At 38.8% G+C, this 21,208-nt stretch overlaps 3 protein-coding genes across 6 annotated transcripts; all 3 read left to right on the top strand.

Annotated features, from left to right (window-relative positions):
- The first annotated feature begins 5,856 nt into the window (after positions 1-5,856).
- LOC115741281 lies at positions 5,857-9,825 on the top strand. Of its 2 annotated transcripts, XM_030675111.2 has the most exons (6): positions 5,857-6,325; positions 6,507-6,588; positions 6,958-7,345; positions 7,382-7,758; positions 8,466-8,727; positions 9,094-9,825. In XM_030675111.2, exons 1-6 carry the CDS (start codon positions 5,920-5,922, stop codon positions 9,253-9,255), a joined length of 1,677 nt encoding a protein of 558 aa, XP_030530971.1. In that variant the 5' UTR covers positions 5,857-5,919; the 3' UTR covers positions 9,256-9,825. The 2 variants fall into 2 exon arrangements, with proteins under 2 accessions (XP_030530971.1, XP_030530970.1); XM_030675110.2 differs by having other exon boundaries at positions 5,860-6,325; positions 6,958-7,758; positions 8,466-8,726; positions 9,096-9,825.
- Positions 9,826-13,259: 3,434 nt separating this feature from the next.
- Positions 13,260-14,079, top strand: LOC115741372 (dehydrin Xero 1-like). Its single transcript, XM_048283390.1, has 2 exons — positions 13,260-13,588; positions 13,688-14,079. The coding sequence occupies exons 1-2, from the start codon at positions 13,334-13,336 to the stop codon at positions 13,901-13,903; spliced, it is 471 nt and encodes a 156-aa protein (XP_048139347.1). The 5' UTR covers positions 13,260-13,333; the 3' UTR covers positions 13,904-14,079.
- Positions 14,080-15,408: 1,329 nt separating this feature from the next.
- LOC115741310 lies at positions 15,409-20,943 on the top strand. 3 transcript variants are annotated; one of them, XM_030675155.1, is made up of 18 exons: positions 15,409-15,490; positions 15,596-15,756; positions 15,859-15,953; positions 16,232-16,270; positions 16,391-16,450; positions 16,869-16,943; positions 17,227-17,292; positions 17,504-17,546; positions 17,788-17,833; positions 18,739-18,832; positions 18,915-18,967; positions 19,123-19,207; positions 19,288-19,390; positions 19,481-19,573; positions 19,700-19,766; positions 20,097-20,163; positions 20,263-20,316; positions 20,556-20,943. In XM_030675155.1, the coding sequence occupies exons 2-18, from the start codon at positions 15,699-15,701 to the stop codon at positions 20,685-20,687; spliced, it is 1,230 nt and encodes a 409-aa protein (XP_030531015.1). In that variant the 5' UTR covers positions 15,409-15,490; positions 15,596-15,698; the 3' UTR covers positions 20,688-20,943. The 3 variants fall into 3 exon arrangements, with proteins under 3 accessions (XP_030531015.1, XP_030531017.1, XP_048139317.1); XM_030675157.2 differs by lacking the exon at positions 15,409-15,490 and having other exon boundaries at positions 15,497-15,756; positions 16,397-16,450; XM_048283360.1 differs by lacking the exon at positions 15,409-15,490 and having other exon boundaries at positions 15,497-15,767.
- Positions 20,944-21,208: the final 265 nt, after the last annotated feature.

The following is a 21,208-nucleotide window of genomic DNA, read 5'->3' as shown; positions in this document are numbered from 1 at the left end:
TTTTATGCTAAAGTTTATGAAAATTAACTATTTTTGCTACTCTCTGTTCATTGACTAATATTGCACTATTCTTTAATTGCTTGTGCATTTCAAAAGATCGGATCAAGGGCTTTTTGTTGATAAAAAAATCAAGTCAAACGTAAATTGAATTAAAAAGTTATAATCGATTAAAGATCGATCATATTTAGATAAAAATAGATAATAAACATAAAACATCATATTAAAAAAATGGGTGTCTAATGCACCCGTAATGAAGACATACATAAGCGAAAAGGTAGATAATTTTTCTTTTGTTTTAAATCACTTCTTGACTCGGTAGGGTGACTTCTACAACCCTACCTCAAAGATTGTGCTCATCTTCATGTGCATATATATAACCTTGATGAAATAATGGAAAGACATCACTAGGAAAATTATCAGTCATATTTTCATTCCATGTACTTAGCAACAAAATGATCGCTAGTGCCATGGTTGAAAGTATCACTAAAACAAGTATTTCATATCTTTTCAAATGTTGTAGGCCGTTTTGGCTTACTGCATGAGCTCTTGAAGCTCTTGCGCTTTCTCCACCGAAAGATAGGTAATCCTTCCCTCTGGGTAAAGACAGCCCAAAATTTATTGGGCAGCTTGAGTAACATGTTTTCCGTGGCTCTATTCGTATGTGCCTTCTCTACAACATTGTTGATGAGTTGTTGTCTTGAGTTTTGATTAATAGAAAGCGTGCTTCACCTGTGATAATAATTAAGGTCAAAATAAGCACAATGAAAAATGTGTATTGGCATTATGAAACTGTTGATTCTCTTGATGGTGTCGCACGAAGTGACTTTCAAGTTCTTCAAAGGAGAATGATGCTTTAGGAAGTACTTCTAAAGAAATGAGCCTTTACCCTTTGGCCAGCTCTTTGATGTGTGTGGGTGGTCATTAGTTCGTGTTGATTGGTTCTAGATGCATGGTTGTTTAAGTCATGTATATTCTATATTGTGATATAGTGGTATTAGGACTTGCTCATTTGCATTAGTTGGATATAATTCATAGTCATGTCTAGTTTATACTACGATACAGGAAGTGATATTAAGACTTGCTCATTTGCATTAGTTGGATATAGTTCATGGACAGTTGAAGTCTCAAAATGTTATTATTATTGAGAAGAGGAAAAATTATCTTATCGGACATGGGAATTATTATATGCTTCAATGGAGATGAATCTTCCTTGAAAAATCCTTCATCGAGTAAGTTTGATCTTCTTTTCCTCAAGTGCATCGGGTAATCATCCTTGGATTCCTGGCTAAAAACTTATCACCAATATTTTCACTTGCCAAACCAATCTCTTCTTTACGTTGGAAGTCAAGTTGCTTTCTATTGCTTTTCATATGGAGGTAAAGTTTGTGAAAATTAATTGTTTTTGCTACTCTCCATTCATTGACTAATGTTGCTCTATTCTTTAATTGCTTATGCATTTCAAAAATTCGAATCAGGAGCTTTTCATTGATAAAAAAATCGAGTCAAATGTAAATCGGATTAAAAAGTTATAATCGAATAAAGATCGATCATATTTAGATAAAAATAGATAATAAACATAAAACATCATATTACAAAAATTGGTGCCCAAATCACACATACATAAGCGAAAAAGTAAATATTTTCTTTTTGTTTTAAATCACTTCTTGACTCACTAGGGCGACTTCTACAACCCATCTCAAAGATAGTGTTCATCTTTATACGCATATATACTATCTTGATGAAATAATGGAATGGCATCAATAGGTAAATTATCAAACATATTTTCATTCCAAGTACTTAGTACCAAAATGATTGCTAGTAACACGGTTCAAAGGTTGAAGGCCGTCTTGGCTTGCTGCATGAGCTCTTGAAGCTCTTTCACTTTCTCCACATAGGGTAATCCCTCCCTCAGCACAAAGACGGTCCAAAATTCATCGGCCAGCTTGAACAACATTTTTCCACGACTCTATTCGTATGTGCTGCTCTCCAGCATTGTTGATGAGTTGTTGTCTTGAGTTTTGACTAATAGAAAATGTGCTTCACCTATGATAATAATTAAGGTCAGAATAAGCACACTGAAAAATGTGTAAATATGACATTATGAAAATGTCGATTCTCTTGATGGTGTCAAACGAAGTGGCTTTCAAGTTCTTCAAAGGAGAATGATGGTTTAGGAAGTGCTTTTAAAGAGATTAGCCTTGATCCTTTGGCTAGCTCTTTGATTTGTGTCGGTGATCTTAGTGTTGATGGGTTCTAGATGCATGGTTGTTTAAGTCATATCTACTCTATACTATGATACAGTGGTATTAGGCCTTGCTCATTTGTATTAGTTGTCTATAGTTCATAGTCATGTCTACTCTACATTACGATACAAGTAGTGGTATTAGGACTTGCTCATTTGCATTAGTTGGATATAGTTCATGGATAGTTAAGTCTCAAAATGCTATTATCATCTAAAGAAAGAAAAATTATCTTATCGGACATGGGAATTCTTAAATGCTTCAATGGAGATGAATCTTCCTTGAAAAATCCCTCCTCAAGTAAGTTTGATCTTCTTATCCTCACGTGCACGATTTGAATTTAGACGGGCAATCATCCATGGATTCCTAGCTAAAAACTTATCACCTGACTAAAAACTTATCACCCATATTTTTGCTTGTTAAACCAATCTCTTCTTTATCTTGGAAGTCACGTTGCTTTGTATTGATTTTCATTTTGTGGTAAAGTTTGTGAAAATTAAATGTTTTTGCTACTTTCCATTCATTGACTAATATTGCACTATTCTTTAATTGCTTGTGCATTTCAAAAGTTTGGATCAAGTGCTTTCCATTGAAAAAAAAATCGAGTCAAACGCGAATCGGATTAAAAAGTTATGATCAATTAAGGATTGATCATGTTTTGATAAAAATAGATAACAGATCCAAAACATCATTTTAAAGAGGAATCGGTGGCTAACTATACACAAAAGAAAAAGTAAATAGTTTTCTTGTTTTAAATCAATTCCAGGCTCACTAGAATTACTCTACGATCCCATCAACCCTCAAAGACAATGCTCATCTTTATGTACAAATATACAATTTTCATGAAATAATAGGACGGCATCATCTCCAAGTCGAATGTGAATTCCGACTAAAAATAGTTGAATGTGAATGGATCCGAGGGTTTAGAGACATTCTTTTTCAATTCCCTTGATTGTGCCAGTTCTTGAAAGGAGAAAGATGCTTTAGAAAGTACTTTAAAATAAATGAGCCTTGACCCTTGGACCATTAGTTTGTGTGTTCATGGATTGTATTCTAGATGCATGGTTGGTTTAAGCTACATACTATGATACAGGAAGTGGTATTAGGATTTTCTCATTCGCATTAGTTGGAAAGAGTTCATGGGCACTTAAGCCTCAAAATGGTATAATCATCAAGAAGCAGAAAAAATTATGTGTGAAATTATCAGACATAGGAATTATTAAATGCCTCGTTGGAGATGAATGTTTCTTGAAAAATCCTTCCTTAGTGCATAATTTGAATTTATATGGGCATAACCATCCTTGGATTCCTACATAAAAACTTATGGCCGACATTTTTACTTGCTGGACCAATCTGTTTTATTTAAGAGTACCTTATGTTGGAAGACAGTTGCTCTGCATTGCTTTTCATATTGTGATAAAGTTTGTGGAAATTAACAATTTTCGGGTTTTCTCCTTAGCATTTCCAACTAAGTCCCTTCCGAAATGTTGAGAATCCTTAGGAAAGCAACCCTTGCCCCACCTTGCGTCCTTCCCCTCATCCGTCCCGTCCCCTTCCTCTCGGAGTGGCTCTGAGAACTTTCTCCTCTGGAGCTTACTACAAGGAGGATGAGGACGGCCGTTGCCAAAGGATTCTTAAGGCAGAACTCACTCCTAACTTCAAAGCGATGAAATACAAATCATCGGGAGAAGCGGGGGGTTGCACTACATATTTTGTTGGAGTTCGGCATTTCACTGCGATAGGTTATAAGTGACTAATATTTCACTATTCTTTAGTTGTTTGTGCATTTCAAAAGTTCGGATCATGAGCTTTCCGTTAATATAAAAATCGAGTCAAATGTAAATCGAATGAAAAAGTCATAATCAATTAAAGATTGATCATGTTTAGATAAAAATAAATTAAAGATTTTAAGTATCATATTAAAAAAAAGATTAATATGACCCAAAAAAAATCCTAAACTAGTACACATATAACAAATTTATGCCAAATCATTTTTTTCACCACCAAAAATGCTAAACTAGCACACCTTTGATAAATTTATCCAAAACTCGTACACCCGTAACAAATTTACTATCCGTTAATTTCTGTTAAATTTTATCGTTAAATTGCTGAGTTGGAAGACACGTGACAATTGCCGGATGTAAACATTTGGGTTTTTACCCTCTATTTTTTACCAATGTATCAATTTGAGGTTTTTCATTGTATTAATCCAATTTAATGGAAATTAATAGAGGGTAAATTTGTCATATGTGTAAGATTTTTTATGGTCAAAACAATTAGTTTGGGATACATGTGTCATAAATGTACTGGTTTATGATTTTTTATAGTCGAAAAAATAGTTTATGGTAAATTTATCGCAGATGTATTTATTTGGAGTTTTTTATGGTAAAAAAATAATTTAGGATAAATTTGTCACGGGTATATCAGTTTGAGATTTTTTGTAATATTAACCGTAAAAAAAATGCAGCCGAGGATTTATCTAAAGTTCATATACGCAAAAAAGTGTGTACTTTTTTTGCTTTAAATCAATTCTCGACTCACTTCAAGTACTCCGACTACACAGCAACATCTAGTTTTTTGATGAAACAATAGAAAGACGTTGTCCGGCGCATCTTCAAGCCGCATGTTCGACCAAAAAAAACAAAAACAGTTAAGATGTGAATTCCGACCAAAGAAAAAGTCGAATGTGAATGGATGACCCCTGCTAAAATGTCTAGCATTCAAAGAAATTGGAGCAAAAATTCGAACTTTCCAAAAGAAGGTTTGGAGAAAATTTAACTGATACAATGGTTTTGAAAATTAGACCTAAGAACACACAAGCTCTTGTTTTTAGTTTTATTGACATGGTTCTTGAGTCACTGGAAAAAATGTGGATCATATTTGTAGTTAAAATTAAGAATGAACCTTACAAAAAAAAAAAAATTAGACCCAAATTTTGATTGTGCATAAGCTTTTCGTGCAACTTTCATGGGAAGAGTAAAAATTCATTTATTTTGGGAATGAAAATGTCGAAAGTTCAAGGCTTGGGCTTTTAGGTTTGTCAATTAGTAGCCAAAACTTATTTTAATCAAACATCTCAAATTTTTCGGCGAGGGGCTTTAGAGGTTCAAAATCCCCTGAGAAAGTTGAACAAAAAACGCATTCACAAATATTACGAATGACTTCATGAATAGAGCTCGTAAAAAGTAATTGGACGAGGGAAAAAAATATAGCTGGCCCCTTATTTTGTGCTATAATTATACCATGGACCTAGAACTCTAGTTTGTAAGACCCAATTCTCTAGCTTGTAATTTTTTTTTTCTCAATCAAGCAACTTGGTCTGTGATTTGGCCAAATTAAAGCAGATGTCTAGATTAGTCGCAATTGAAAATTTGATTTGGAATAAATCATTGCCATTATAGGGAGGAACGATAACTTAGCCATGATCGAACAAGTTTTCACCGGACTTCCATTCCACAATTGTATTGGCTATTGCAATATTGTCGTGCTTTCTTCCATAGCAATGATCTATTGCTGGAACTGAAAATGGAGGGACTTAATTGAAAATTTCTACGAATTTCGAGATTGGATTGCACATTTTGGAAACCACATTGTGAAAATAGCGCAAGTTCGAGGACTTCATCTCAAATGCTCGGCTCCATTTAGAGTGGCGCGCTCTTTCGAAGCGCAGAACCGAACGATGTGCGGTGAAGCTCAAAACCCTAAAAAATGGCGCTTCACGTGGGAAGCCCAATCCCACCATCCAACCCTCAAACTCTTCCTCTTCAACCCCTCCGCGCGCCCGGTCGATCGATGCGGCAGCCTGAGAGTCCAGTCCAATCCCGCTCGATCCACCATTGACGTAAGCTTCACGGTTGATTCTGAACATGATGTCTCGCTTTTGGTTCCAATCCCCAGAGTCCTCATCGACTGCGACTCGCCGGTGAGCTTCAGAACGCTGGATGATCACATCGAGGTGAAGCTCGCGCTTCTGCTCCCCGTCGATCACCCTGTGATGTCTAATCTCCAGTCCATGCTGAGTTTGTCCGAGGATGGAGGAGAGGCATTGTTGCCAGATGCTCCGAAGCGGCTTTCGACTGAATCTGGTAAGATTACGGATCGTGTCGTGATGCCCTGCTTCACAGACAGATTCAGTATCTTGGTTTTGCTCTTACGGGCCACTAAACTGTGCTGGAATTGAGTGTTTCTCTCTGTTCGGGTTGAGTTTGATTTTGTATTTGTCGGTGTTGGTTGATTGACATATGTTGGTAATGTTGTTCGGTGTAGATTTGGAGAAATTGTCCTCTAAGGGAAGTGTCGATTTTTACTGCAGAAGTTGCTCGGCTAAGCTGACTAGGAGTCCCATCAGGTTATGCTCTTGTTCTTCTTGATGCCCAATTTTGTTTTACTCCATTTTCTTGCTTTAAGTTAGACGAACCTCCTTTAGGCGCATCTCTCATTAATGAGATGTCTCGCAATATTAGTGAGAACTGGCACCACTGCATCACTATGGTAGAGCTAGGGCCTACAGAGTGGCAAATTTCGAGTGGCAGGTTTATTTTCAGATAAGTGGTCCGACGGCTGTCTGACTTTTTTCCTTTAAGTCAATTAGGCTAGTGGGTTGAAGCTGCTTATAAAATTTCAGAGAGAGTAACTCTTCCAATTGTATGTTCTTGTCTATATTGGTGAGTATTGACTGTCGTTTTTTTATTTTGTCTCTTTTCCACCTTACATCCAGCTGCTTTCTTGACTCACCATCAATCAATTGGCAAGAGGTAGCTGACAACTGGTTTGGAGCTTGCTGTTGCTCATTTGGAGGTATAAGCGAGAAACTAGTGACTAGGTATGCAAGGTCTTATGCACCTTCAAAAGGGAGATGCTTGTTGACATCTAGAGCAGTCATTATTTGCAAAGATGATCTTTTAAATTGTGAATTTCCAGAAGATGAAAGAAGCCAAAGTTGTGAATACCAACCCCTTTTGGCTGATGAAGATGACAATCAGAGTAAAGTTCTGATGCATTCAGGAAGTAATCATGCCACTGGGCCAACACATGTTTATGAAGGAAAACTGAAGTCTATGCATCTTAACGATGAGAATCTCCCTTGTGAAGCTATTGGTGCTGATAGTGATATATCTATTTCATATTGTGAATCACCAGTGTTGGACTCCACAAGAAATGAGACATTAGATACTGGATGTTGTCTTCACAGAAGTCATTCATTAAGCTATGAGCATGAAGGCTCTATGAGGGATACGTCAAAAGATATGTGTAGACACTTCAATCCCCCAGATGAATTCGAACTGCCCCCAAGCCAGAGATATTTTCTGAATGGCTTTCTTGGAGATGTTTTCATGGCCAAATCTCACAATATCTCAACAGCTATTGAGTGGGTTGAATTTTCATGTCCCCGGTGTTCAACGCTTCTTGGAGCCTATCCTTGTGCCGACAGCTGTGCCCCTCTTGACAATGGAGTGAGGTTCTATAAATGTTGTGTATCCACAGGTTTGCCATTGGAGGGATCAGATGACTTGTTCAAGTGAGCAAATAACAATTAAAGTTTCCTTTATGCCAAATATAATCTTTTTTATGATTTCCTATATTTATGTACTTCAATAGATCCCAGGTAAACTCACATGCCCATACAGAGAACTGGGGAAGTAAATTTAGTTGTGTGATTGTGTTCATTTCCTTCCATATCGTTGCCTAGCTTAATTCTATTCAGTATAACTAAAATTTGGTCTTTCAAATCAATTTGTTTAGACATGGGTTAGAGTTTACCGCATCATTGTCTACAGGTTTATTTTCTCTTTATATGCATATGGTCTCCCTCCACCTTTTAACTTAAGCTTTTGGGTTTGGCATTCTAACATGTTAAATGATGTTGGATATGTATCAATCATGTTCTTGAAGTGTCATATCAGGGTTTCTCTTACTAAAAATTATGGTGTCATATCATGTTCAAGTCATACTTTTGTGTTGTATCAAGGATTGCCACCTACAACAAAATGTACGACTATGAAGATCGGCTGTCATTAACATCATTTGAGGAAAATGTTAAGCTGTAAAGACAGATAGCAAATTGGGTTATGAGAGAGTGGAACTCTGCCTGTGTACCAACATCAATGATCTTGGATCAGACAGCTTTGGCGTGTTCTTAGTATAAGTATGAGCTAAGCCTGTTTCTTTGGTGGAGTTGTGTATAGCGTCATAACTCATGGGAGAATTCTTTTACTTTGCTATCAGGGAATATACCTTGGAGAGAATGTTCAGCAATCAGATTCTGGAAAATGCAAAGGATGACCTATCCTTTCGTACAGTAGTTCGAGATATGAAGACTAAATCTCCTCTACTTCAAATAGTTCTTTTAAATCCAAATTGTTGGTTTTCTACTGGTTACTGCTTTGCTATGGACAATCCTCCAGAGTCAGCCACGAAACTAAATCTTCACCCTGTGATTAAGGTGCTTTTTAATGACTGCAGGGACAACACGTTGTTTAGCTCAAAGTAAGCTCATTTCTCCCCATTCTCTTCACTGATCCTCCCTTTTTTTTTTTTTTTTTTTTCGTGAGGCCTGAGTTTTGTAAAAATTTAATAACGTTATCAATTTCGTCCCCGTTTCAAGCAAGGAATTTTAATAGCTGAGCCATGTGGTTATTATACCACAAGCCTTATCATGTTTCAAGCTATATAAGCAACCAATATTTGCTCCTGTAGACAGGTTTGTTTGCCATTATTCTTTGCATGGTATTCGGCAATTGTGTTCTATTTTTGTCTTCTGGTCTCCCAACAATCACATAGGGATGTGTCAATCAAACTAGAGAATGTACAAACAAGGAAAGCTTTTTGAAGAATGTGCAATGAACTCTTATGCAGGACGAACGAAGAATGGGGTACAACGCATTCAGCTGATGAAGTGTTCATGCTGATGCATCAAATGGAAGTATTGATTGCAAATCTTGCTTCAGCCAAAGACGTATTTCCACCTTCAATGGTGTCTTTTCAGGGGTTAACTTTGTCACTTATTCAGAGGTGACGTGACTATGCTAAGCCTTTCATCTTCCAGGGGATCTATTTAGGTGGATGAAATCAACTGGAGAATTATTGATACTGGTGGAACAGACGAGACTGCATTTTCTCAATCTTAAATCCGTTTCATTTGCAGTCGGAAGGAGCCTTCAGATTGCCTTCTAGGATGATGCTTCTTCCTTTGCAAAAGCACTTTGAGTTATTGAAGGTGGTTGGGACAATAGAGAGTATCGGCAATTTCCTCAATGTGAAACAACTAAATTGATGGAGCCAAGGGCTCGCCATTTGATTTACTTGTATGCAAGAATCAGCAAGTTTGATTTCAAAGTTCATCCATCTTTCTTACTGGATCCTGCTCTTAATGAGTAAAGAGAAGTGTGTGAGATAATTTATGTTGATAAGAGCTTGTGGTAGCCATCAGCCCATCATCCTCCATGCACTTGCTCCAATTCAGAGTATTGTCCAAATTCTTTGTATGGCTAATCCTTTGAGTGGCTGACCTGAAGTGCCAATCCTTCGTAATGATTAACAAAGATGAAGAATGAAACGAAGATGCAGAAGTGTTAGGTCTATCTCATCTCAAGATGTTCAATAAACTATCTATCTTTAGAAATGACTGGGTTGGGTTGTAATGTTCATCCTCTTGCTGTCTTAAGATATATGCACTTTGCCAGTTCAGTTGTACAGCTTTTTGTTGGCAAATAGCAATGGGACAGTGGCAACATGAAAAAGATCTGCATTGAGATGAACGTTTTAGATCTACAGGAGTCACATATGGGGGGAACCCTGCACAGCGGTTCAGGTTGGTCTCCATTTCCTTTTGCAAGTTTGCGTTTGTGGATGCGGTGGATCTTTCCATTCCCTGCTCTTGAAGTCATTTGACTGTGCTTGCTATTTGAGAATTGTATTTGAATTTGATGGTGGGGCTCGTTTGTCATACGATTCTCTGTGCAGGTTCATGGCAAGAAACTGTGAGTTACTCCTTGAGTTTTACTCTACTGGTCCTCATTGGTTGGACCATTGTATCGGCCGTGTGTGCAATATCGCTGGATGTTGGCTTTTCTTTTTTCCCTTGCTTGAATACTATTGTCCTCTGTTTGTCCTGGCTGCTGCTATGAACTTTTGGATTGCTTTAATGCATTGAGAGTGTAGGAGAGTCTTGCATAGCAATTCCATTACTTAAATGAGAGTCTTGCATAGCAATTCCATTACTTAAATGAGAGTCTTGCATAGCAATTCCATTACTTAAATGGACACAAGCTCTCCGCAAAGAGTGCTTCATGTGGTGGTGAAATGTCAGTGCATTTGATTGTTCCAAAAGCTCTTTCATTCTTGAAGATGGTCTCATGTTATTACGGAAGTTGCCCTTTTCAAGATAGAATATAGAATAGTTTTCTTTGCTTCATTCATTTTGGCATATAGAATAGTTTTCTTTGCTTCATTCATTTTGACACTAGCGATGCATCTCTCCTTAGTAATAGTGTGACCAGTTTGCACATATGTTCGGTGGCTACTTCGTTACTCTAGCAGGAGTTCTCAGAGATTAAAAACATTGTCAAAATCGACTGAGGAACAGGGGGTCAAAACAAGAACGTTGCTAAAAAGTGTCTGCTATTGGCATCGGTAAAAGCAAGGGTACATCCTCGAAGAGGTTTCTGGCAGACATCAGAAATTAACATCAGTTGTGAGGTTTCAGTTTCACGCATCCTAATGAAAAAGGCCGCCATCATTATTTCATACTGAGGGGGGAGAATTATGTATCCTCTCAACCAAGGCATCTTTATTCTGGTGTCGTTTACCGTTATGTCTTCGTCTTTTGCTTTCTCTTAATACCTCGTAACACAGATTTTCGTAATCGATCTTAAGAGTTCCAGGGGTCACAGTACACGTTGTTTAAACGTGCTTCATCTGAATATATGGTCCAAGATCAATGTTTTGCACATTGGTCTAAATCCTCTCTGACTGTTTGTGTATATCAAAGTAGTGAAATTGAGCCAGGCCCTTAAAGCTGGAAACTCGGTCAAAAAATCCCTTTTACAAGTTACATTGGGGCTTCAATTAGTTTTTTTTAGCTTTTTCTCTTCAGTAATTGCTAGTTAGTTTTTAGCTATCATTTGTAAACTTTTTGGTCAAATCTCATGTTCATATGCAAGAATACACATGCTTTCTTCCTTTTTTCAGAAACACATAATCTGCTACTTTTTCTTTTTTTTTTGTCGAACCTAAGGCTCTTTTAATGAGCTGCTTTTCAAATATTGATTATCCGTAGTACGAGAAAATCGGGACACCGGAAGATGCAGATTTTATTCGTTAGTTAATTGATTAGAACATACTGCCGGGATCCTCTTCAACAAAATACCTTTAATAGGAAAAACTATGCAAGTATCAACAATATGTAGAGATACTATAATAAGACACTTCTCATTCATTATATATCAAAATTTGAGAAACTTTATCCATTTTACCTAACTTAATATGGAATAAATGTTATTTTCTCTGTGCATACATATTATTCAACATTACTAGTCACTTTACAAAGATGTGGTTAATCCAAGAAAAGTGAAAAGTAATGCGGAGCATTCCTTCCAGAATAGTACATTAGTACCTGACATGTGGTGTGCGACAAAAGATCCAATAAATCAGAGTAAAAGTCATGAAAATTAGGTAAGATATATTTGCTGTGGCAATCGACATGGGGAGTTTTTTGTTTTTCCTGAAAAAAGAAAACCAAGCAAAAAGAAGTCGGCACAAATTACGCACACATATATGCATGTCTGCAGGGGAAATTGTCCAAAATGTCCTCAACCTATTGTGCTTTTGTTAATTCGGTCTTAAACTTTTCAATTTTGTCAATTAAGTCATAAACCTTTTAATAATTTGCTAATATAGTCCATTCGATCAATTTTCGCCTGAAATCGTTGTTATGGATGCTTGCCATCTTATGTGGCATGGCCGACGCCGATGTTGACAATTTTTATAATTTTTAGCCTTTTTTGAATTTTTTATTAGTTTTCTATTGAATTTTTTTTTCATTTTTTCTCCATCGGTCACCGAGCCGTGATGATGGTCGATTGCTGGACATCGCCAAGGCCCGACAACCGGCGGAGGAAAAATGAAGAGAAAAGACAATAAAAATATAGAAAATTAGAGACATTAAAAATTAAAAAATTATTCATGCTAGCACTGCTCCGTCCCAGCACCAACCGTGCTATGTAGGATTTATGTTAGCGACCGAGTAGACTACTATGGCAAAACGTGAAAATATTTAGAACTTAATTGATAAAATTAAAATATTTAGAATTGAACTGGCTAAAATACAATATGTTTAGAATTTTTTGGACAATTAGCTTGATGTGTGTATGTATAGATATGGGCAATTTGTTTCTACATTTTGTACTTGAAAATACCATGACGTAGCTAGTAGCTTATCTCCAATGAATGTATGATAATTTCCTAAAATATGACCATTGTTATTTTTATTTTCAAAAGTAAAGTCCCCATGCCACTTACGTCAAATCACAATAAATTACTTTTAAACTTTATTTATTTCGTAAAAAATAAATTAAAAATGATCGATTATATCTTTTGAAATAATTATTTTTTATTATTAAAAATATATTTTGTTTATTCAACTTCATAAGTAATTGAAGCGATCATTATTTTGAATTCTTTTTTCAAATTAATTCGATAATTTAAGCTTTTATCTTTTTGTACGTATTAAAAGTCACTCGATACGGTATAAGCACTTGTGTGAATTTTAGCGAGATCCTTGTACAAATCCTCGAAGTCATATGGGACGAAACGTGGAAATCAAATCAAAGAACGATTAGTTTCTTCTCAAGCGGTCCATCTCCTTAGGGACACCATCGCACGACTCTGCCCTTGCCACGTCCCCAGGATTTGACACGTGTAACCAGATGCGCCCTCCACGCGAGCAACGGGGGTTGCACATCTGGAACCCTCTCTCCTCCTTCTCCTCCTCTCCTTCGTCTTCAAAAGACTTTCACGGTTTGCCGTCGTCAAAGCCCGTCGCGTGTTTCATTCGCGTTCGTTGCACCGAGTAAGGTCCATACGACTTTGAAGACATGGCACATTTCCAGAGCCACGACGAGCACTCAGGCGTCCACCGGACCGACGAGCACGGCAAACCCATCGTGTGGACAGATGAGCATGGTGACCCCAACCGTCCCGCGGACGAATATGCGAACCCCGTTTACCCGAGCAGCGACCCTTATGGGAAGCTAGGGGTTGCTCCGCCGGCAACCGGGCACGGCGTCGGCACGGAGCACCGCACTCTAGGCGGCATGCTCCATCGCTCGGGAAGCTCTAGCTCTAGCTCTAGCTCCGTAAGTAGTTTCCTCGTTATCACTCTATGACTCAGTGTACACCACCGCGATGATCGCGACATCGAATAATTTATGATTATTGTCCGAGAGCAGTCGGAAGACGACGGGCACGGAGGGAGGAAGAAGAAAGGTCTCAAAGAGAAAATAAAGGAGAAGCTGCCGGGGCGCCATGACGACGTGCTGCCATCTCACGCCGCCGCGAGCACCACCCCGGGCGGCCACCGTGCCACGGGGGAGCGGCATGAGAAGAAGGGAGTCATGGACAAGATCAAGGAGAAACTCCCCAGCGGTCACCATCATCATCACTAGTTGCAGTCATCTGGGACTCTCGGAATCCAATGGCGCTTGTAGTAACTTCCTCGTTGTATAATCTTCAAGCTAGTTATTTTCGCTCTTCCATTGTTCATGGTTCTGTTCTGTTTGTGTGGTGTAGTCAGAGTTCAGCACTCTGAAAGAGAATAATGTATTATCCTTCTCGATCTTCATCTTCCGTCGATTTGTTCCTGTGGTCAATCACGTTTATCCACTTCTTTTAGACTTAACGGGAATTAATAAAAGCAAATTTTAAATACATTGCGGTTCAATTCAGTTTTTTTTTTTGTTGTTGCGGGGTTTGAATTGACACCCGTAAAACAGAAAAATTTAAAAAAAAATAGATTTATTACATTTTGGTCAATTTAGTTTTAAACTGTTTTAATTTTTAAATTTGCTGATTGAGATGGCTCCTAGTTGATTTTAATCGGAAATATCGATAGTGTCTAACATGGATAATTTTTTTATGATTTCATTTTTTTTTTTAAATCAAGTCTGGTGAGGGCTGAGAAATCCTCTCCGAGCGTGGGCCAAAGTCTCGGCCCTCGCATGTGGTCGACAGGGGCTTTGTGCCCTTGCTTGTGACCGGTAGTGGTTGGCAAGTGATCCTCCCCGGGCTTGGAAGGAGAAAAAGAAAATAAAAAATAAAATTATAAAAAAATTTCATGAAAATTTTAATGAAATCACAAAAATTGTCTACTTCACTACTAGTTGTGTCACGTAAGATGATCCACATATATATCAGCGATTTCCAACTAGAATTGATTGGTATGAACTCAATTGGTTAAATGTGAAAAATGTGTTGAGACTCAATTTGTAAAATTGAAATATTTATGATTGAATTGATCATAGTACGATGAATTTGGGACTCTTTAGATAATTTTCACTAACACCGTACAGAGAACTTCACGAAAGCTGTTTCATCCGCCCTTTTATTTGAGGGTTGGTGAGAAAGTGGGTGATCAAATTATGAACATCGCTCGTATGATCTGTCTTTATGGGTATGGTAGAAAGTACTCTTCTCGACGAACGGTAAAGACAAAAACAACTTTCGTGAAATTTCGACCGTCGTATTTTTATCTCTTCCAAAGCGGAGGATAGGATGCAACGTCCTCTGTTTTTCTGTTCTTTTTTCCTTCTTCGTTTTTTGTTGGTTTGGTGGGAAGATACGACGTGCTTTCAGCTTAATTCCTTGTCGATTTTCCCGTCGACGCTGCATGGCACGAACCTCAAACTCGACGCCGGTGTATCTGCCACGGGCATTGCTTCCGGCACCGGTACGAGTCTCTCCTGTTCGCGTGCACATCGAAGTAGTGGAAGTGGCCCGGCCACTCGAAGCTGCAGAAGAAGAGCGTCTTGCCGAAGACTTTGGGTCGGAACGAGAATTCCCAGGTGCCGTTGGGCGGGCTCGGGTGGATGCCGCGACGTCGTCGTCGCCCCTCGACTTGCATATTGGGCCCAAATATATTAACCGTTTGTGCCATTTTTCTAATTTAGATTAAATTTCGATCTGATCATTTCCAAGTTACTGATGCCATCGTCACTCGACTCGACTCGACGCGGCGACTCCGAGTTCAGCTCCAGGTACTCGAGTTCTCTCTCCAATTTCCGCAGTTGAATTTGATTTTCGGAATGGACGATTCGGAGCGAAGTTGAGAAGACGATCGCGACGTTGTTCGCGCTTCCCAGGAATCTCGAACGAGAGGTCTTCAAATGCCGGGCTTGATTGTTGGCTTCTCCGCCAGTTCGTGACGCGATCCGGTGGGAATTTGGACCTTTGCTTCGCGCCAGCATGATCGAGCCTTCGAAGCTTCTCCGTTCTCTGTCGCGCTTGCGCATCGTGATTACACGTGAGGACGCCGTTCGTTCGTGTTCTTGAGCTCTGTGTTTTTGACGGAGACGCGCTCGGCTTCCATCTGATGCCGGTTTTTCGCCATCTGTTCCTTGTGTAGTTGTGGTTGTTTCGCGAGCGATTGGAGCTGCTTCTGTGGTCGTGCCGAGCACCAACTGCTACGCGCTCGATAATTCCAGCCACCTCGTTGATTTCGTATCCTTTTTTGTTCGGTCGGGCCGAAAGAGTTTGATGCGAAATCGCGCTCGTGTCGTGGCTGCACGTGGAAACCAATGACATAGCGCGTGCAGCTTTCGTTGCTCTACTGATGGTGTTTGATAGTATGTCTAGTTGAAAAATAAGAGATTAGCACTGTAGGTTTTGGTTATTGTGCTGATTGTTCTAGTTCGTAATGGAATTTGAATGCTGACATCGGTGGCATTTTTTGGATACTGAAGTATGATGCAGCTGTTTTCCTTTAGCTGTTGATTCAGAGTAGCTGGATTGGCCATGAATTTGAATACGATGGGAAGGTAATCTTCTTGTCATGTCACCATTGTCTCCGATCATTTACCTCAAGTTCATGGGCATGTTTTTCGATGGCCAAGATATTGCATCAACTGTCTTTTTTGTGTTTTTTCTTTTCGGGCTAGATGGGGGAAGCGGACTTGGCAGTCAGGTTCTGCAAAGATGTGGAGACTCGGTCCAATTTGGTATTCTGCTTAACTTGAAGTTCACATGCTGGCCATCTTCACGTGCTATGAATGAATGTTCCAGCTAATGTTTTTGTAATTATGGTAGACCGGAGTATGGTATTTTTTTCCTAGTAGAATCAGTAAATTAAGGCAAATGACTCTAAATACTACTATGCTTCAATTATTCTATGACTCCTGCTGAGGTCCTTTTAGTCAATTGCTTGTAAAAATTAGTAAGGGACGGGTCTAATTACAACTATTGATAGATGGAATATCAGAGAGTACATTTAACATGGCAAAAGAATGCATGCGCATTATCGTTTACACCTTACGCGTAGTTCTAGAATTCTCATTCTTTGAGGGCAAAGTTTATCTCCATGATATACTCAATACTCATCTGGGGTAATGATCAGCTGTTTATCTTATAACATCACAGGGCTTTGTGGATTTTGGCCGATTTGATAAGTTCAATTACTTTACTGCTGGTTCGGGAGACGTCAATTTTGTTCAAGTATGCTCTCTTTTATGTTGCATAGTTCTTTGGTGAGCTGTCCGTCTAAGCTTGATTATGGTGAATAGAACTTTGATATCTCAAGTTAAATAGATGTCACCTTACTTCCCAGTTCATTTCTGCTCATAAAATGGTCATCTTCTTTAGCAGTCATTAGCCTAAGATGAGCTCTAAAGGTGGGAAGTACCCATACTCACTGTGATTATTCCCTTGAGAAGTTCCCAGTGCAGCTTTATTCACCCCATATTCCCAAGCTAAATTTATGTCTTCTCTGAATTTACAGCGCTTTTACAATGGTGACCTGAGAAATTGTGAAAAGAGCTATGACAAATTGGGACGGACAGCTCAGGTTGGTATACCAGCAAACCTCCTTTTGTGCTGTAAAATCTACAAAATAAGCTATTCTGATGCCTGGAATGGCCACAGAACAAGCCCAACCGAATGGGGTAGGTAGTCAAATGGAGTTGGAGCTCACTTTACCTACCCCATTCTGTCCCTTTCCGTTTGTGTGGTTACGTGAAAGAAACATCAGATTGCCTTTTCCTTCTGTATAATTTCAGGTGAACATAATTTGCGGGAGTTGTTCAAAAAGCAAATGCAAAGGTTTGTGAAAGCTCAAGCTAATATCTTGGCTTGTACATGAGTAATGTGCATGGCCTTCTTGGTGTGTGAATATTTCTGGGGATTGTTTTAAAGTTAAAACTTGTAGTTCTTTGGTGTAAGCTAGTTTAGCGTGCACAACTTGGCAAATTCTTCTATGAAAATGCTGCAGAGTACTTTGGTAGCTGAATATTGACTGCAAATAGAATTGGGATATGCTAAGCATTCGGGTGTCTCATGACAGGTCAACTTGGATGCATATGCGATGTTACCTACGAGTCTCCGTGCAGGTGATCAACACATTGCCCTTTTTCTTGTATCATTTTTTGGATTGGGGTCCTTGTTATAGCATTTTTGTGTAGAAGTTCTATGCTCTACAAAAATCTAGGTGACTGTCACCTGGATTATTTGCCTTGATCTCCCAAAGATGCATATGTGTGGAAATGCTGGTTTCTTTTCCTAAATTGTGCGAGAACCATCCAGAGCAAATCTATGGTTGCTGAAAAACCTTCCGGTTTGAATCATCAAGATTCATAAGAAATTTATTGTGTTTTCTTGCTGAGGTGTGATGTCTTTGGTTGTCTGGAGCAAGCAAATGCTACAAATGTCGAGTACAAAGCTAGCTAGCGAGAAACTGATTTGACGGATCTTTTGATCAACCAAAAACTGAAAGATATTTTGAAGGGCATTTTTGGTACCTTTGCCCTCTCGGAAAGAGTTACGGCACTTTACCACTTGACTGCTAGTGGCTACATCTCTTCATTATAGAAAATACTTAATTTTTAAAATACCTTCAACTTTATTACCAAGAAGCAAAAAAGCAAGGTGAGTTGATCCTGACCTTCCAGGAAGTGTACGGAGCTCACGCGTATTGTGCTATATTGGTAGTCCAATATATACATTGCATATTCTATGTGTAAACTTTGCAACTGGTTCAACCAGATTGCACAGCTGGATGACGTTGGTTTATGATCTGAGAGGCCTTAGGGAGTTGGGCCGTTTAGATATGGTTTTTATTGGTTAGTATGAAAGGAATATAATGCTGGAAGCGGAAAGTTATTTCCTAAGGAATGTGGAAGATTGTTCTCTTGCTCTGATACGGTAACTAAGCAGTACCTTCGTTGATTTGTTCTTTTTTTTTTTTGGTAAGGATCGTTGATTTGTTCTTGAGTACTGGTTATTTTCTTCCTTACAGAGTTCTTGTAGAACTTGCCATGCCATGCGAGAAACAGGGTCCTAGGGTGTTTGAGGGCTTTACTATTGGTTTTCATCCGCGGTCCTGGGAAATTGTAAGAACCCGGTCATCCACACTGCCACAATATGAGCATTTGTATGAATTACTGAGACAGTTGCATGCGGTGCGCTTTGTAGGTTTATAATGGCCTGACTCAGCCTGGTTTTGAGAAATCTTACCCTGATTTCAGGTAGGCAATGTATGTTTTTTTTTTTTTTTAACTATAGTGTTATTGTTCCTCAACTTTCCTTAGCCAATAAGTATAACCAGCTTTAGTTTTCCATGTTAATTAAACATGCCATTCATGATCATCCCAATACTAATACCATGAGTTACCTCTTGCAGTTTTAGGACAGAGCAGGCCCATGTAGCCCTTTACATGACTGCTATCAGTTCCCACTCCAATTTGGTGCAAAAACCTATTGTCAAGGTCCTTCGTCCTTACTTAAAGACCTTCGACCGTGCAATGACTCAGCTATCTATTTGCTTAAAATTGCGTTATTTTCTTAGGTTTTCCCAGAGAAAGGATTGGATGTCAAGTTATCTGGATCGGCAATGACAGGCAGACATCCCACAACTTTGTCTCCAACAACTCTAGTTTTGGACTGGAGATGTATGGATGAGATCCCAACCTGAACTGCTGGTTTAGCAGTAACATTCAGCAATTATCATGTTTATAACTTGCATGTTTCTACCTTTTCAGGTGAGACACCCCGTGATTCTCCTTACGAAGTTGGGATCACATTACCTGTGGATGGTTATGAACCTGTTCATTTTACGCTTTCCAAAATATGTGGTGAGCTCATTCAACGGAACACTCCTCTTATTCTCTCACTTGCTCGAGTGGGTTTTACAGCGCATATTCAGTTAATGACTTGCCGATTAACTGATTTTGTTCAGTTGATTTTGCGAAATTCTGCAGAACATAGGGAGGACAAAGGAGGAGATGCTGTACAAGGATGGGCTGTATTTGGGATTCTGTCTTGCATGTACTATTAGTTTGATTTTGTTCTCATGTGCTGTTTGTCAGTAATATCTATTTAACTACCAAGGGGTGCTAAATAGAGAACCTAAGGTTGTGACATACGTGGTGGGATTTTTTCCTTTTGTGTTTGTCCCTATTATGCCAAGTAACCAACATGCATCAAAATAATAGAAGTTTGGTATGTTTTCGTAGATCACTTCATCCATGAGGTAGTTGTAGCTTAAACAATTTCTAGATCATGATGCTAGGTTTTTGCTTTTCTAATCACTAAAATGGGATCTTGTGATAGTGTTCCTTTTCTTAAATTAATTCTGAATGATTTGTCATTGACCAGATGCATTATTTTATCAACTTTCCTCTGCGTCGGAGGGCTTGTATACAAGATACAAGTGGAACGTCAGGTAGGCTGTGCAACTTGTGCAGTTAAAGATTAGATGGCCTTGTATGTTATGTCATAGTTCACTAACCATGTAAATAAGTTGCCTCTTCACTGTTTGCAGGGTGGGCTTGATGCATTACCTGGTATAACCATTCTATCTGCTTGCCTGGAAACTGTAAGTGGGTTTTCCATATGCTAGTTCATTTCTTGTCCTGTCAAGGCTCCTAGGGATAAAAGAAAGAAGCTTGTACTGTCATGCCTCTATTGCGCTCCCCATTTAGGAACCAGTTCTATAGTTCAAAAACAAAATCATAAGTTCAGCTAGTACAGCTAGTAAATGATTGTCAACTTTGAGTGACTCTTATTTGTCTGCTTATCTTCTCATTGATGTATAACCTGGAATGTAACTAAAAGGTGAGCGGTGGGAGGAGCGGCTATTCGCGAGCTGAGGAAATAAACAGTGCCTTCGCTAGTCAAGCCTCTTGGGAACAAGCACCAGATTATGCAGCAAAGAAATCAAGTGGAAGGACATACGGTTCGATTTAACTGCATGTACTGGGTCCGCGGATTTGTACATTGTGTGACCTGTTCTCTTAGGAACACAAAGGTAAAGCTTTGTCGTCACCTTTTCTCATCACAGAACTCAAGCATTATGCCTTAAAGTTTGCATCTCAAGTTAGTTCAAACTTTCTATCTCTTCCATTCCATGTTCGTCGTATTCAAATGATGCTCTTCCTGTAACAACAAGATGCTATGCTCTCCAAATAAGAAGTTTATGTGATGGATACACCATTTGAAGTGATGACGTAGTGTAACAGACCAATTACCCTTGCCGGTGTGCAATGGATCTCATCCTTTTTGGCAGCGCCATATATTACGCATCTCACTTTTGATTGATTGGTAACTCCACGTGGCATATCCATCGTATGAAATAATGTCCCGCTCTCCTCTGTATCAGAGAACTTGATGTATGTCACTGAAATTGAACCAAACAAGCCGAGGGACCTGAAAAACCAAACCGGGCATTGGATTATCCAAGTAAGATATGCATGATTAAATATTTCTTT

The sequence above is a fragment of the Rhodamnia argentea genome, chromosome 8, assembly GCF_020921035.1.
Source record: "Rhodamnia argentea isolate NSW1041297 chromosome 8, ASM2092103v1, whole genome shotgun sequence".
NCBI classification, from domain to species: Eukaryota; Viridiplantae; Streptophyta; class Magnoliopsida; order Myrtales; family Myrtaceae; genus Rhodamnia; species Rhodamnia argentea.
This window is presented reverse-complemented; position numbering and strand designations above follow the sequence as displayed.